Source organism: Tupaia chinensis, unplaced genomic scaffold, assembly GCF_000334495.1.
Source record: "Tupaia chinensis unplaced genomic scaffold, TupChi_1.0 Scaffold000478_3, whole genome shotgun sequence".
Taxonomy (NCBI): domain Eukaryota; kingdom Metazoa; phylum Chordata; class Mammalia; order Scandentia; family Tupaiidae; genus Tupaia; species Tupaia belangeri.
In genome coordinates this window covers 7,395,752-7,412,435 of record NW_006159990.1, presented here as the reverse complement: position 1 = coordinate 7,412,435, position 16,684 = coordinate 7,395,752, and the positions used below count along the sequence as shown (strand labels likewise).

Here is a 16,684-nt window from a genome sequence, read left to right as displayed (position 1 = left end):
TTTCTTAGAAATACCATAAAACTGAATTAATGATAACCAAGAGCCTCAGTTTTCAAAATGTATTCAAAATTATTTAAAAACGATAATCAGGAGCCAGATGGTGGCGTAGTAGTAAAATGTGCCATTCTGTGAGGCTCACCCACATGGGAAGGTTCTTGGTTCATATTTAGAGACCTCCTTAAGTACAATGGGTATGGGTGTGCCCAGGCTCCAGGGCTGGCTGAGGTATGGGGTGGATAATAGTTTAAAAACTCTGTTGGGAGTGCTATCTCTCTTGTTCATGGAAGAAATAAACAAACTTTAAAAAAACTGATACACATTTATTTAAAGATGAAGATTAAATTCAGCTGATACCACTTCTTGGACCTAGGTAAGAGTTCTAGCTATTGGCATTTTTGGCTACTGGAAAAATGAAAAAAAAAATGAGACAGGAGCTGGAAGGATAGAAGCACATATCAAGTAGAAATACAGCAGCTAAGTGAGAGATAATTAAAAAAATTCTTATTATATCCCTACAAATTCATAATCTGCCACATTGCTGGCTGTCATGTATAGATAGATTACTCTAGGCTCAAGTTAGGATGCTGTGCCATGTTGAGTACCATACCTGGGCAAATGTTATAATGCTAGGGAGAGTACTTCCTTGCCTGAGGATTCAGAAACCAAAGAGACGCTATCATGTAAATGTTAATGGTAAATTCTGGGAAAGACACCGCTCTATCACTGGAGAAAAGCACAAATTCTACACATGTGCTGAGAAGTAGTGAATGTCATGGACAGTCCTAAGTTGGGCTGTGCTAGGGGTGAAACTTGGGAGTTTTTACCACCACTAAATTTAAACTTACTAAAACTAGACAGTATGTCCCATGGCTAATCATAGCTCTTACATCTCATGGGGAGAAAAATACATCCAGTTAATTTTTTAAATTAAATTATAAACTTGACTAAATCATGCCTAATATCTATAAATACTTAGTCATATTTTTGTTTGTTAAGACAGGGAGCTTGGCTTTTTCATTTCAACTTAATTGCCACTATTAATAACATAGTTGATCTTATATAAAATCCCAAATGGTTTAATTTTCCAAGGTCTAAGAGATCATCTTTCCCTCTCTGACTTAATAAAGTATAAATAAAAATTTTCATGGAAGCATACTGCTGAGTATTTATCAATGTCAGGGTAAACTTAATTCCACTATAGAATGTCATTTCCTATTTGCCCATAATAAAACTATTGCATCACTATTTTTGGACTGGTAGATTTTAATACTAATAATGTGACCAGTTATTCATGTTGGGGAGTTTTAGTAACTCTTAACACACTTCTTAAGGTCTTCTATTAAGAATATTTATGTACCTGAAATGCAGTCTCCTATCAATCAAAAATGATTTAAGAAGTTTGCTGGGCTTCTAAAACTTAGATTTCTGCTATATAGAATTAGCCATTTTAGAAAGGTTTTAATCCAATACTGAATTATTTATAAACTGCTCTATGATTTACCTATTATAATGTATTTTAAGTAGTGAAATTCTGCATATACTGTATTTTCTGTGTCTATTCATTGCTGTGAACTTATGTATGTTGGTGAAATAAATTTTCAGCTTTCCTGTTGTTTCCTTAAAAAAGATTTAAAAAGTCAATAGTCAGAATTTTTCCTCTGTAAGGTATGTCATATCTTGTGTCCTTAAATTAAACTATGCAAATACAGATAATGATGACTTTTACTTTAGTTATTTAAAAGATGACTTTGTTATTATCATTCAGTAGAACAGATCACAATAGGAAAATCGAACAGAAGTATCAAAAATATTATAAGCTCCTCAACTGGGAAAGATAAGAGTCAAAACAAACTACCTTTAAAATAATACATGTTTGGGACCAGCAGTTGGTGTAATGGGTATATTGCTGGACTCCCATGTAGTCGCCGCGGTTGGAGTACCGGACCCGCTGGCTTAAACTCATGCCGGACGCATGTGCGAGCATTCTCAAGATCCTGAGAGGAGAATAGAGGAGAAGGGATTGCGGCGTGGCCATCTCCCCAGGGGATGATTTCTTGCTTTCTGTCTCGTCTCTCTCTCTCTGTCTTTCTGGCGAGCGAATGAGCCCTATAACAAAAATTTCTCCATAAAAATAAATAAATAAATAAATAAATAAAAATAAAATAATACATGCTTAAGATCTGGGGGAAAAAAAAGAGCAAAACAGTCTCTTGTCTCAGTATTCAAAAGACATTTTAAAATGTATTGCTAAATGCTTGATTTTATTAAGATAAATACTGAAACTACTATACAATGCTTGCCTTTGTAAACATAACAGTAATGACACACACAAAATGCACACACACACACAATGAATTGAACTTCATCATTAAAATGAGAAAATAGACTGGTCACCTGTGGAATCATCAGGGGTCCATGGATGACTTCGAGTTGGCTTCTCTGAGGTTGGTCCTGAGGTAGTGATCATTCTGACACTGGGACTTGATGACCTACTGCTTACCTGTAGAAAGACATGACAGAGAAACAAATATAATTTTTGACTTTAAAAAGAATGACAAGAGTGCATTTCCATTAAAAGGAAAGGATAGACTTCTATTTCTATTAGTAGAGGTTAAAAAATAACTCTTGCAAAAATAAAATCCTGCTAAGAATATGACTTATGCGTAAAATTCATATACATTCACACACATGGTACTTCTTAAAAACTGATATGCTTACAAGAAAGTAAGAGAATTACTCTGAGATCAAAAACAAAGCAAGGGACCAGCAGATGATGTAATGGTTACCTCACTGGACTCCCAAGCAGCCAATTGCGGTGAGTCCCAGACCCGGTGGCTTAAAACTCATACTGGGCACGTGCACATGTGTGCCCAAAATCCTGAGAGGAGAATGGAGGAGAAGGGATTATGACATGGCCATCCTCCCTTTGGGGGTGATTTCTTGCTTTCTGTCTCCCTGTCTCTCCAGCGACCACAAAACAAAACAAAACAAAACAAAACAAAACAAAACAAAACAAAACAAAACAGCAAGAACAGGAGACCACAAAGTGTTTCAACTGCTAGCTTTGAGGATTTCACTCGAACTCCAATGACCTGCAGCTTCTGTTTTGACTTCCTTCTGCACTCAGAGGAACAGATGATAATGGATCTTTATAGGACAGGAGTAAGAATGGAGAAATCTCTGCTTAAAGCTAAAACCCAGGAAAGGCTTCACTCTTAGATAAGTGCTCTGCATATTATGGTGCTCATTTTCTTTTTTTCCCCTCCCTAAGGTGTACTGCTAATCCCTCTCCATTCTGGGGAGCTTGGCTCAGGTTTCCTTTAACATTATGTGGTTACTCTTGTTACTTCTCTGGTTCTTTGTGGACAAAGCCAGATTCAGTGTTTGAAGATAAGGAGTGTCTAGCAGTACACTGAATGCAAAACGTTCATTTACTGGTTGTTATGAGATCATTTCTGAAATTCTCACTCTGGCATTCATGACTGTTATCAGCAGGTTTATTTACCCATCTAGATTCTCTCTCCTTTTACAATTCCTAATGACCTTGTTTCCCCTTCCACCTTTTAATCTTGACCCCTTATTTATTCAGGGATAATATGGTACACAAAGTAGGTATGAAACCAAACCACATAAACTGTATTTTACAGGTTTAAAAGTTCAACCAATAGCAATTTCACATGGTTCAGTCTAATACTTTGGAGATCCAGGTTTAAGTTCCAGTACTGGCATTTATGGTCAGGTGACCTTTTATAAATAACTCAGTCTCTGTGAACCTTACGGTCCTTATTTGTCAAGTGTGGACAGAAGAGGCAGGAATAGGTAAGAAGCTGGGTCTTAATGACAAGACAGCCAAGAGATGAAGTTTCTGCTCTTCTTCTAAGTGGTATAGCTTTAAGTTAAATTATTTAATCTTGAAGATTAAATAGTAAAGTGGGAAGAGTATCATCTACATCACTGGGCTGTGAAAATCAAATGAAATAAGGTACATAAAATGCCTTGACATAGTACAAATGCTCTGTAAATGATGGGAATTAGGTGGCTATAAATATAAGATGGGAATACAGGCATATGAGTAGACTCAAAGCTCCTAACAACCGCCTTCCTAGTTCATAGCACCTAACAATTGCCTTCCTAGTTCAAAATCACATTCTTTTATAAAGCATGTCCAGTGACTAAACCTTATCACGAAAACTTTTTTCTGTTTTGATACTTGGCTGTATTTATGGTCAGCTCCTACACAAACTTATACTTAAGTCTGAAATACTTTATATTACTCTCAAAGTTTTTTATTTCTCAAAAATATTATAAGAGCAGAGACTAGGTATATTTTTATATTGTACTTCCCAGGATCTAGGAAATTGCTGAATATGTAATAATCACATAAGAAATATTGACTGAATAAAATGACAGCATAAGCCACTGGCACTTAGATAAAAGATCAACCCTTTTATCTTATTCTTATACAAGAGTAAGAACACACACCAAAGAGAACCAGTGATGAAACGTGTAACTCTTTTAGAAAATCCTACTCTTAAAGTAAGTAGAGACATTATGAAAATATTCCCAAGTCCTTTTACCCTTCTTTGAATCTTGGTGTGTCTTAATAATTTAAGAAGAGTACACTGATTTGTCCATAGTTATTATTTCTTTAAAAAATTTTTTTAGGGACCAACAGTTGGCATAATGGCTATGTCATAGGACTCCCACACAGTCGACAATGGTTCGAGTCCTGGACCTGGTAGCTTAAACTCATGCCGGAGCATGTGCGTGTGTGCCCAAGATCCCAAGAGGAGAATGGAGAAGAGACTGTGGCGTGGCCATCCCCCCGGGGGATGATTTCTTGCTTTCTGTCTCTCTCTGTCTTTCTGGTGAGCGCACGCGCCCTAGAGCAAAAACCTCTCAAATCAAACAAACAAACAACTTTTTTTAAAGCTTATTTATTAGGCCAGCAGGTGACATGGTGGTTAAGGTGCTGGATTTCCACCTGGCCAATGGTGGTTTGAGTTCTGAACCTGACAGCTTAAAAAAAAATATCACACCAGGCACGTGTAAGTGTAAGCCCAAAATTCTGAGAAGAGACTGCAGCACGGCCATCCTCCCAGGGGCTGAATTCTCGCTTTCTCTCTATTTCTCTCTGGTGAGTACATGCACCATATACAAAAACCTAAAGGTTTATTTATTTCATGAGCAAGAGACAGAAAGCACCCTCAATGTATCTAATGCCATGATACATTCCCAGTCTTTGCCAGCCCCAGATCATGGGGACATGCATGCCTGGCATCCTCAGGGGGGCCTCTGGGAACTTCCCATGTGGGATAACTTGCAGAGCATCACATTCCATTCCTGCACCAGCATCTGGCCCCTACACTTACAATGTCTGGGTGGCAGAGTCGGGCTTCAGAGTCAGTATGATTTTATGCTAATATTTTAACATTTAAGAAGGAGAAATAAATGTTTGAGACATGTAAGAATCAGTATCAATTATTAAGAAACTAAAATTAACAGAAATTAAGATACAATTCAAGTAAGAATTAGGTTTTCAAACTAGAAATGGATATTTTTAAAAGGCCACTTGACATTTATGATATTAAAATAATTGTAACTGGATCTAATACAAATTATAGTACTCCTTAAAGTTTAAATGTTTTTCAGAAGAATTCTTTGTTGCTTAATTCTTTTTACTTTCTAAGAAACTCTTAGTTCCTGAGGTGCATGCTTGCTTGTTCTACTTAGGATTTTCTATGGCTATGAAACTAAGAAATTAGGTTATTTTTAGTTCCAGTTTTAAAACTGGTTTTTCTTTAAAGCTACAAGAAAAGCTATAATAAATTAAACTTAAATTCATAAATTAAGCAAGTAAGTTGTTATATTTCAAGGAGTGTGTACTTCAATGAATAGCATGTTTGTATATAAAGTTATGCAAACTAGTTACATAAAAACTAAAGAAATATTTAAAAACAAGCCATGATTATTTTATCAATATTTTAAAAAACATAAGACATAAATAAGAGGAACATGTAACTTTTGGTAATTCTTAAAAATACAAACTAGTTTATGACTAAATTTATGTTACTGCTTACGAGTGGGTATGAAAGAAGTCTTATTTTATAGTATATCTTTTTTCAAAATTATGGTAAAATTCTGATGGCAATAAATGCTGCCAAGTGTTTAAAACTCACTTAGGTTGCTCCTTCCTTCATTTAAAAATACTTTATTCTATTCCCACATAAACTACAAAGTTGAAAAGATATTAGATAAACTTGACTTACCACAAGGATTGAATAGCAAGTGGGTAGGCAAGCACAGAAATGCTACATAGCAAATTAAGGCTAGAATCCTAAGCCAAATTTAAACCGCTGGGGTAAATTACCATCAGTAGGCATGAACCAGAATTGGCCTTTGACCAGAACTTTATCCTTATATTTATAAAAGGGAATTGGGAGTTATTTTTGCAGACAAAAATAAAGCTTAGCTTTTTATGTCTCACCTGAAAGACTGGGAAAATATTTTCTTATGTCAAAAATTTATGCCCAGTGCTACTATTTAAACTGACATTTAAAGGTTATTTGAATCCTTCAGAAATCTCAGCTGCTAAAGTTATGCAAGCATAAAACACAGGGAGATTAAAAGCTGATTTATATGATATTCTTGCTTAAGTACTATAGTTCAATAATATATTTTTTAAAATGGGTATAAGTTGATAACATGGATTTACACAAGTATTTTCTCCATTAAAAATCAAAGGTAATTCAATCAAATCTATGCCTGACAATGTATCAAAAACATTTTTCTAATCTAAATGTGTATGTCTCAATTTAATTCTGATTTTACTATGGAAAGATAACTATTCTCCAATAGAAGAGGTATACTATGAACCAGGAATTATTTAAAACTATTCTGTAAATTTAGGATTTAAAGCTTTACCAGAAAGTTACTTATACTAAAGGGAATACAGACTGAGAACAGACGTAAGTAATATAATACATTATATCCTTTAAATAAATAACATTTCTCAACATGTGATCAAAGGCTTTTATAGCAAATACCTCTTATGATTCCTGATGTAAATTTTTCTCACAATACAGAAAAAATAGAAGGCTGGGGGATTTTATTTCTTTCCAAGTGCTATTTTGACTTCATTTCTGGAGAGTAATGCACTACTCTGAGAACAAGGTAATGGTACCAAGAACTCTGGGATCAGATTCTGGGGAGCAGGTATGGAACATGAATTCACATCACTGTGTGGCTGGTATTTTCACATGTGAAAAGGGGTGAGTGTTAGAGACCCTGTTTACAGATAAAAAACTTATCAGGGACCAGCAGTTAACATAATGGCTATGTTGCTGGATTCTCATGTAGTCAACCGCGGTTCGCATCCTGGACCGGGTGGCTTAAAAACTCACGTCAGGCTCGTGTGTGTGCGTGCCCAAGATCCCGAAAGGAGAATGGAGAAGGGATTGCGGCGTGGCCATCACCCCTGGGGGGTGATTTCTTGCTTTCTATCTCTCTGTCTCTGTCTGTCTGGTGAGCACACGCGCCTTATAGCAAAAACCTCTTCAATAAAAATAAAAAAATTGCCCAAAGCATATATTTGACTGCTAGTAGCCAATTAGAAAGTCTATAGAAATGTAATATTTCTACTTCTCTAAAACTGCATCATTTTGCAGCTGTAATTTTCATTGACTACAACTCCTTCTAAGAGAAATCTTGAACATACTGGACATAATTCCAGAAGGGAGTATGAAGATACAACTGACAACATATAAATTTAATGTAACAAATCTGGGCTTACTCAGACATAAGAAAATAAATGTGTGTAGTCACTGAAGTAGATTACTCTTGCTCGATGCTATGACACAGCTAAACTCATCATCACTGAAAACTATTTTAACAATTAATGACAATACAGACTATTGAAGGCCAAAACCCTTAAAATTTAAGAGATCTGGAGTTACTTCTACATGCATTACATCTAGTTTTATATACAGGAGAGATGAACAATTTAGGTTCAAGTATTTTAGAAGCAGATCTAGATTTAAAACCTGTTTCTAACTGACAATGTAAGGGAAGTAAGAGTCTTAGATAGGCTTTTCTAATCTTCAGTTTACCCATCTGCAAAAGAGGAAAATAAAAAGAATCAAGGTTTAGATAATGATATAAGGGCTCGCCTGTCACAGAGTTAAGCACACAAAACAACAAATGGCGGCTGTTATTACTCTGGTATTCTATTAATCTGGGCATATGTATGATGTGCCTAAATTAGCATCTGGGGGGATGGGCTTTGTTGGTATTATCAGTGCCCTCCCCAAAACCACCAGGAACACACCTGTAGTGGAAAGAGTTGGGTTTGATATTCTTTACAGTGAAGAACAACGCTTATCACAAGGTACTATGGGGATATCTCGGTAAGAGGGTTTTTATAAAAGAAACTATGATGGGATTTAGGCTTTGGTTGAGTGATTTTTCGGGGAAGTTTTAAGGAAGGAGTTGGCTGCCAATTTGGAGTGAACTCCTCCTTTCTTAAGGCAAGGGCAGGTTTATGGGAAGGCAGCTTTATGGGAGGGCAGACCAAAGTAAAGATAAAGTTGTTATTGGTAAAGAAGTAGTTACTCATATACAGCTGGGGGAGGGCAGTATTTGGTATTCTGTAGGTAGTCTAGTGACCGTTTTTATCTGTGCTTAGATAACATTAAAAAGTGGTCTTATTTTGTCTCACTTTATCATGTTCTCAGCACAACTTTGTGTGATGCTAGTGTTCTGAGAGAGTATATGTGTCCAATAAGACAATAACATGGTTTATCTGTGAAAGCAAGGCCAACTTCTAAGAACACTGAGGTTGCAGTGTTAGATCACTTCCTGGATGTCAGGAGTTGCTTTTTTCTTTCTTGGAATCTTTTTTTTTTTTTTAATGTTTATTTATTTCTGAGAGTAAGAGAGAGAGTGAGAGAGAGAGAGAGAGAGAGAGAGAGATCCCCCCAGACCGGGTCTATACCAAGATCCACTTGCAGCTTTGACTGCCTAGATCATAGGTTCGTATGATGCACCCAGTCTGTACAGGAAGGCCTTGGGAGCAATCCCTGGTCTTTCTAACATTGCAGAGTGATGATGTTACCACTGCACCACTGTCTGGTTCCTCTTAGTATCTTTTCAAAGAATCTAAAAAGGCTAGACCCATTATGCATGCTTAGTAGGATTCTTGAATTAATTAAAAAATCATGTTTAAAATAAGTTGCATGTTACAAGGATGTGATCTTCTCCACATGTACTTATGTGACTACTTTTAATTACAGAGCTTGCTCTGTTCTCTATTCCATTCAATAAACATGGCAGTATAAAAACAAGCAACTTAATTTTAGTTCACAGATGGAAAGTATAACTGGTTTTATTAAGATTGTGTCTCTGGACCAGCTGTTGACATAGTGCTAAAGGCAGCTGGTCCCCACATGGCTGACTGTGTGGTTCAAGACCCAGACCTAGCAGCTTGAAAAACAAACCAGGTGTGTGTGTGTGTGTCCAAAATTCAGAAAGGAAGGAGAAATGGAGAAAGGATTATGACATGACCATCCCTCATAGGATGTACTTTCACCCTCTCTTTCTCTCTCTGTCTCTCTCCAGTGAGCACACACACCCTCTGGTAAGTTAAAAAAAATTATGTCTTAAGATTCAAGGTACAAATTCTAGTAACTTACTTTCTTCTATGAGATGTAATGTTAAACTTATTAAGTTCTCTTTCTCTGATAGTTATATTGGGTTTGCCAGATTCTTTTCTTCATTCTATCAATATGAATGCCACCCCCCTCAAGGACAAAAAAAAAAAAAGCCTGATCACTACTTGGCCAGACTTTAAAACAAACTATACCTCTAAATTTTGAAAATCTGTAGTATACTTTTCTTGTTCAGATAATGAATATTATCTTCACGAGTAATTAAAAAAGATTAAAGGTTACTTATAATACATTTTTCAGAGGAAAATATTTTCATGTTATATTAGGATTATCGCTTGCCATACTAATTCCAGGCATTTTACAGTTATAATGCTTATGTCATTTCAAGAATGGACCAATTTTAAAAACTGGTCATATGTGGTTATGTATCACCTTTATTGTTGTTGTTGTTTTTAGTTTTTGTTACAGGTTGAATGTGTTTGCTAGACAGAGAGAGAAAGGGAGGGAAAGTTAGAAATTAACCCCACAGAAGGGAAGGCCACGTGTAATCCATTCTCCTCTATTCTCTTTTTGGGACTTCGGGCATGCACACACATGCACCAGGTGTGATTTTCAAGCCACCTGGTCTGGGACTCAAGCCATGCAGTCGGCTAGGTGGGATTCAGTGCCTTAACCTCCACACCACCTCCTGTCCCATTACAACAGGCTTTACTGCCGTGTCAAACTCTCCCTCACCCCAAATCTCTTGGAACATTACTGACAACTTCTATAAATGTCCCACAACCATAGTCCACCTCAGTTCCAGCTTTTTACTACCTGAAGATATGTGAATTAAAAAGGAAACAATTACTATCCTAAATAATACAGATCTGATGATGAGGCAAGTAAGGCTTTGGTGTGGGGAAACCAGACCTGAATTATAGCAAAGTCTTTATTCTAAAATAGAAAAAAGCACTTGCATTAGTAGCCATTCCTTACGTGTCTGAGGGCAAGCTTCTCATTCCTAGTCAATGGAAGAACAATTGGCCAGAGGTTCTCCTAACTGGAACATCAATGTCAATAGTAAACAGAATTTAAAAGGCTGAGCTCATCATGCCTTTGAGGAATCAAAGTGATTATCTGTTACCAAATGGGCTGATTAAAGCTTTTAAGTATTTGAGGAGGAGAACTTCAGCCAAAAGTTCTAGGTCTCATAAAAACAGATATACTGGAAAACAAAGCAAAACAAACAAACAAAAAAACAACCTAGTAAATAAGTGAAATCAAGATGTAGAGTCACTAATGTCACCAAATATGTAATAAGTAAATTAATGTGTATGTCTATATACTTGTGTGTATACAGGCATTGTGAGTTGTGAATAAACATAGTATCAATATACCTATATACATAAATGAGGATCAAGATATTTATCACTTAAATATCTTAAATGGTTTTGTTAGTTAAGTTGATGGCTATAAGGGCTTTCAAATTTTTATTAATGACAACAAAGAATGTATAAAATTTAAAATGTTACAAACATGAAATAATAAAACAATCTTCCAAGATATAAAGTGTTAACATGTGTTATAAATTGAATCACATTGTTTATAATATATAATGCTAAAATTTTACATGAATATGGACCCTGATGTGATAATTTTGTTACTTCAGATGCATGCTGTAATCATAAAATGTATTTCAGCACACCTGAAAAAAAAACACATCATAATAGCCTTCATTCCTTTTATAGATAGTGATGTACATTATATGTGCCAACTGAAAAACAGAAAAAAAACAGTAACTAAGCTACTCTCTTATAACTGGCTGGTTAAAACTCTGTACTAGTCAGAAATGGCTCAGATTATAAACATTGTATCAGTTACAAAGAAGCAGTGATAAAAAGACATAATGAGTTTAGAAGAGCATCCAGAAATATAAAGAATGAAAAGCTAAACTCTGAGGACAGAAGTCTTTTTTAGAGTTTATCCATCTGCACAGCGAATACTGTTTTAAGGATATTTCACAAAAATACAAATCCAGGGGATATGTGAAATTGAAAGACATCAGAGGTCTCCAGGTAAGTCAATGCCTTGTATGATCCCAGAAGAGTGACATTTTACTGGGTTAATATTTATTTCCTCATTAGTGAAAAGGAGACAACACTAACAGTTCACTTTAGAGGACAATGACTGACAAACTGTTCAATAATAAAAATGAATATGTCCATATTAAAACATACATAAAACCATATAATACACACAGTACTATTGAATGATTTACTGTCCCATATAATTTATTCAGCTTACTTTGATGAATTACTCTTCAAGTTAAATTATTAACAGCATCTATGCTTTTTTCACCCTAAGTATTTAAGAGAAAGTGCCAAAAAGCTTCTATCACAATTTTAGATCAACTCAAATAACTAATTTTACAGAGTATATTATAATTAATCCTGATTTCTGGCTACTATTCTTCAAAGACAGAGAATTACAATGTTAAGTCTTACCTGAACAGGTTCTGTTCCAGTTACAGTCAAGTCTTGGATGGATCTACGTCTTGGCTGTCCGTTGCCTTTCAAAAAATATGAACAGTAAAATACTGAGATCTAGTCAGACAATAAGGGTACAACTGCTACAGGAGGAAGTTGGTATTTGTTGCTCCTTGGATCTACACAAAATGTTTGTGGGGGAAAAAAAGTGAGTTTATTGTTTGTTTGTTTGTTTGTTTTAAAAAAGACAGAAAAACATAAAGAAAGAAGACAAAGGGCTGCAGTGTTTTAACTCAAAAGTTGCTGGTGTACAACAGGGAATGTCTCGATACAATAACCACTCCCACCACATAAAAAGCTGCTGAACTCTCTTCCACCATCTTCTGTCATGTGTTTAAATAGATGAATGCTTGGGGGCTGGGGCTGATGATGGCATCTATTTCAAGGGCCTTACGTTACAGTTTTCACAGCAAGACAGCTAGCAGGTTGCAAGACACGAATGACTTTAACCAGTACCAACACCTTGTTTTGTTTTAGGGCCTAAAAGGATGCTTATTCTTAAATTTATTATATTGAGTCATCACACTTATTTAATCTTTTAAGTCTTTGTAGAATCTATATTTATAGAAATAAAATCACAAATTATTGTGAAAATCATCTCCTAACTTGCTACTGGAAATCAAAGATTCTCAATCTGTGAGAATGACTACAGAGGTGACTAAAATGGGTTATTTACTGTGTTAACCCTGGTTTAAAAACTTGAATGCTAACAATAACTTCATTAAAAAAGTGGATTCTACATATGTAAGTCTTTCGCAAATAAGAATGAATTAAGCAATAGCTTCACTCAGCACTTTTATTTGGGAATAGGACTGTTTATACAGTATCTTCTAAAGGGGAGATCAGCTGTCTAAAAGGAAACACCAAAATACTATGAGTAACAGCTGACACAATACTCAAAATTCTTTGACTCTGGAAGCTGTATTATGTAATATCTCAACCAGTGGGCGGCACTTAGAACATGCATTCTAATAGCTGTGGCCTGAGGAGCAAATGGCATTCATTATTAAAGTTTTGTATTTCCAAAAACCTGAATATAAAAAATATTTTTAAACCAATCAGCAATGTGATTTAGAACCCGATACATGTGACTGCAGTATTATTTTACACATAAACTAAAGGACCTTACAAGAGAATAAGGTTGTTCAATGCAAAGATATGTACACTGAACAAAAACACTTAAATTTATAACTACTCTTGACTGTGGAAGACATTATCACTTTTTCCCATTTTAGGCTATGTTTTAGAATTCTTGCATAATCTGAATTCAAATTTACTTCAAATTCCATTTTGTTCCAAAAAGTTTAAATTTTTCGTTACAAATTAAAACAATGATATTTATAGAAATAAAATCACAAATTATTGTGAAAATCATCTCCTAACTTGCTACTGGAAATCAAAGATTCTCAATCTGTGAGAATGACTACAGAGGTGACTAAAATGGGTTATTTACTGTGTTAACCCTGGTTTAAAAAACTTGAATGCTAACAATAACTTCATTAAAAAAGTGGATTCTACATATGTAAGCCTTTCGCAAATAAGAATGAATTAAGCAATAGCTTCACTCAGCACTTTTATTTGGGAATAGGACTGTTTATACAGTATCTTCTAAAGGGGAGATCAGCTGTCTAAAAGGAAACACCAAAATACTATGAGTAACAGCTGACACAATACTCAAAATTCTTTGACTCTGGAAGCTGTATTATGTAATATCTCAACCAGTGGGCGGCACTTAGAACATGCATTCTAATAGCTGTGGCCTGAGGAGCAAATGGCATTCATTATTAAAGTTTTGTATTTCCAAAAACCTGAATATAAAAAATATTTTTAAACCAATCAGCAATGTGATTTAGAACCCGATACATGTGACTGCAGTATTATTTTACACATAAACTAAAGGACCTTACAAGAGAATAAGGTTGTTCAATGCAAAGATATGTATACTGAACAAAAACACTTAAATTTATAACTACTCTTGACTGTGGAAGACATTATCACTTTTTCCCATTTTAGGCTATGTTTTAGAATTCTTGCATAATCTGAATTCAAATTTACTTCAAATTCCATTTTGTTCCAAAAAGTTTAAATTTTTCGTTACAAATTAAAACAATGAACTGCATTTATTGAATCATTCACTGAGATACTTTTCTGAATACTTTTTTAAGTATGCCCAGTTCCTGAGGACAGAAAGGATCTCCCCGCCACCATGACTAATAAGCAATTTTAGGCACATTTCATTCAACACACTCATTCTAAAATTAGCAGATATGAGACAAGCTTGTAAAAGTGTCTGGAATTCTCTTTTCAGATTAGCAACACAGCAACATTTGTGAATCTGAGGAACCACCCAGCACATGTGTCTAGAAATTACTATATTACCATTGCAATAACAACAAAAAATGAACTCAAATTGAGGTGGAGGAAGGGTAGAAGGAAAAAGAAGTAAAAACTTTTAAGGAAGTAGGATAAAGAAGAGCTGACAGTTAACAAATGCCATGAGAAATCTTTAAGCTATAGCATGAGTCAAAGCAAGCAATATTAGGCAATGCACTTTAATTAGCATAACCATGGCAGAAACCATCTGGCAAATAGTTCAGACAAAGCAAAAAAAGATTGCAATCAACAGATACTTGTTGCTCCAATATTAAGTTTTAAGTCATAATTTAGAAATATGAATGTAAAAAAATTCAATCTTCTATTATTGCAAATGAAAATTACTGGGTGCATTCTCAGTAAATTTGGAATGGTTCTAAATTCTTTGAAACTAAATACTAATTTAGAAACTCATTTTATATTTTTTGAGGATCTTTGACATATGCATACTTATATTACACATGGTGGCATACATGAAAAAAGTAGAAGAAATGAGGGCAACTTGATCTAAAAACATGCTTGATTAAGGAATCTGAAACCTGGGTATGTTGTCCTGAATATTTCATTCTTTAATGAATTCTGTAACATTCATGGTTCGAGAGAAAACAAATCACATTTTTACAATGTCTCTTACAACAAAAGAAATACAACACATTGCCAGTACATCCTAAACTGCCCACTCCAATCCTCCTCCAAACCTGGAAAAGGGGTTAAGAATAGCAGCTCATAGGTCAATTCAGTTCTTTTTGCAGTAATGGCATAGAGACACAATCTACCTCTTCAAAAAAGCTGCCCTTTTAACTACAACTGATTTTCTAGGATGGTATTTAAAAGTCATCACACAGTTCTCAATACTGGTAGCTCAGATCCCAGTCATTCCTGCAGATTTTTGGTCAAAGGGTGCATGAGGTCACTAGAGCTAGGGAGAAAAGGAAAGTGAGAAATCATCACCTGGGGGGTGGCCATGCCACAATCCCATTTCCTCCTGGGATCTGTGGCACACATGCTTGGTGTGAATTTCAAACCACTGGTGGCCATGTGGAAATCCAGATGCTTTAACCACCATGCCACCTGCTGGTCCCCACTCCTGGAGCTCTACTTATCAGTTTAAATACCGTACCTATGCTTACTTTACAAATCTTATGAAGACGATTCTTTTCATATAAAAATAAACACTACATTTTCCTAGAGACATGACCACAAATGTTAGAAATTTAGAGATTCCTAGGTTCTGAATATTAGAAATTGTGGTACACTGTTTTATTCATGTATAAAATACACAAGATTTAAAAAAGATATACAGCAATGTAAACTGCAATATTATAGTACTGATTCATGGCAAACAATATGTAATTTTAAAATATGTGATCTCATTTAGGCTGTTACAAATTTCAAATTCCTACTAATTTCAATGAATTCTGATTTTTTCCTTAGAATGTCCCTTCAGATAGGATTTTCTACTTTATCAAATAAAAGCTTTTTTGTTGTCGTTGTTTTTAAATTGAAAGAGGGAGTGTGCATTAGCCAGAGAGAGAGAGAAAGAAAGCACCCCTGCCTCCTCTGTGAGATGCAGTCATGCCATACTCTTACTTTTCTCTATCTGCTGGGATTTGGGATATACTCATACCCTCACTCAGTGTGTCTTCCAGGCTGCCAGGGCCAGGCAGGACTCAAACCATGATCAGCCATTTGGGATCTAGCTCCACTAAGTCACAGAGCCAGTTCAGGAAACCAATCAATGAGTTTTAACTTCCTAAAACTTTATTTATTAAGTTAGAGATCAGTATTTTTAGGTTAAAAATGTGACCTTGATAGACTATGACATGGTAAAACAATTACCTAAATATTCATTAAAAGATGAAATTAACTTCCCTATTTAATTTGTCCCAAACACAGAATTTTATTTAAAGTGAAATGGCTATACATGACAAAAACTGGTTTAATATATCTTCCCTTGGGACCCAGCATCTCTAATCAAAGGTCAGTAACTGCTAATGCTACTATCTGTATAAGGCAAGAATTTGCCAGATCTAGAAAAACTCAATTTTTTCTATCTTGTCTTTTCTTTTTTTTCTATTTTTTTTCTATTTTTTTTTTTTTTTTTTTTGAAGAGATATT

At 35.1% G+C, this 16,684-nt stretch overlaps 1 protein-coding gene across 5 annotated transcripts in view; it reads right to left on the bottom strand.

The window, feature by feature from the left end:
• MAP3K7 (mitogen-activated protein kinase kinase kinase 7) overlaps nt 1–16,684 on the bottom strand; it is a 76,330-nt gene that overhangs the window by 12,636 nt on the left and 47,010 nt on the right. For all 5 annotated transcript variants that reach the window (XM_027774803.1, XM_027774804.1, XM_027774805.1 and 2 more), the window contains 2 exons: nt 12,152–12,216; nt 2,395–2,500 (listed from right to left, as the gene is read on the bottom strand). In XM_027774803.1, coding sequence (XP_027630604.1) covers nt 2,395–2,500; nt 12,152–12,216 — 171 coding nt within the window. The remainder of the gene's footprint in view (nt 1–2,394; nt 2,501–12,151; nt 12,217–16,684) is intronic.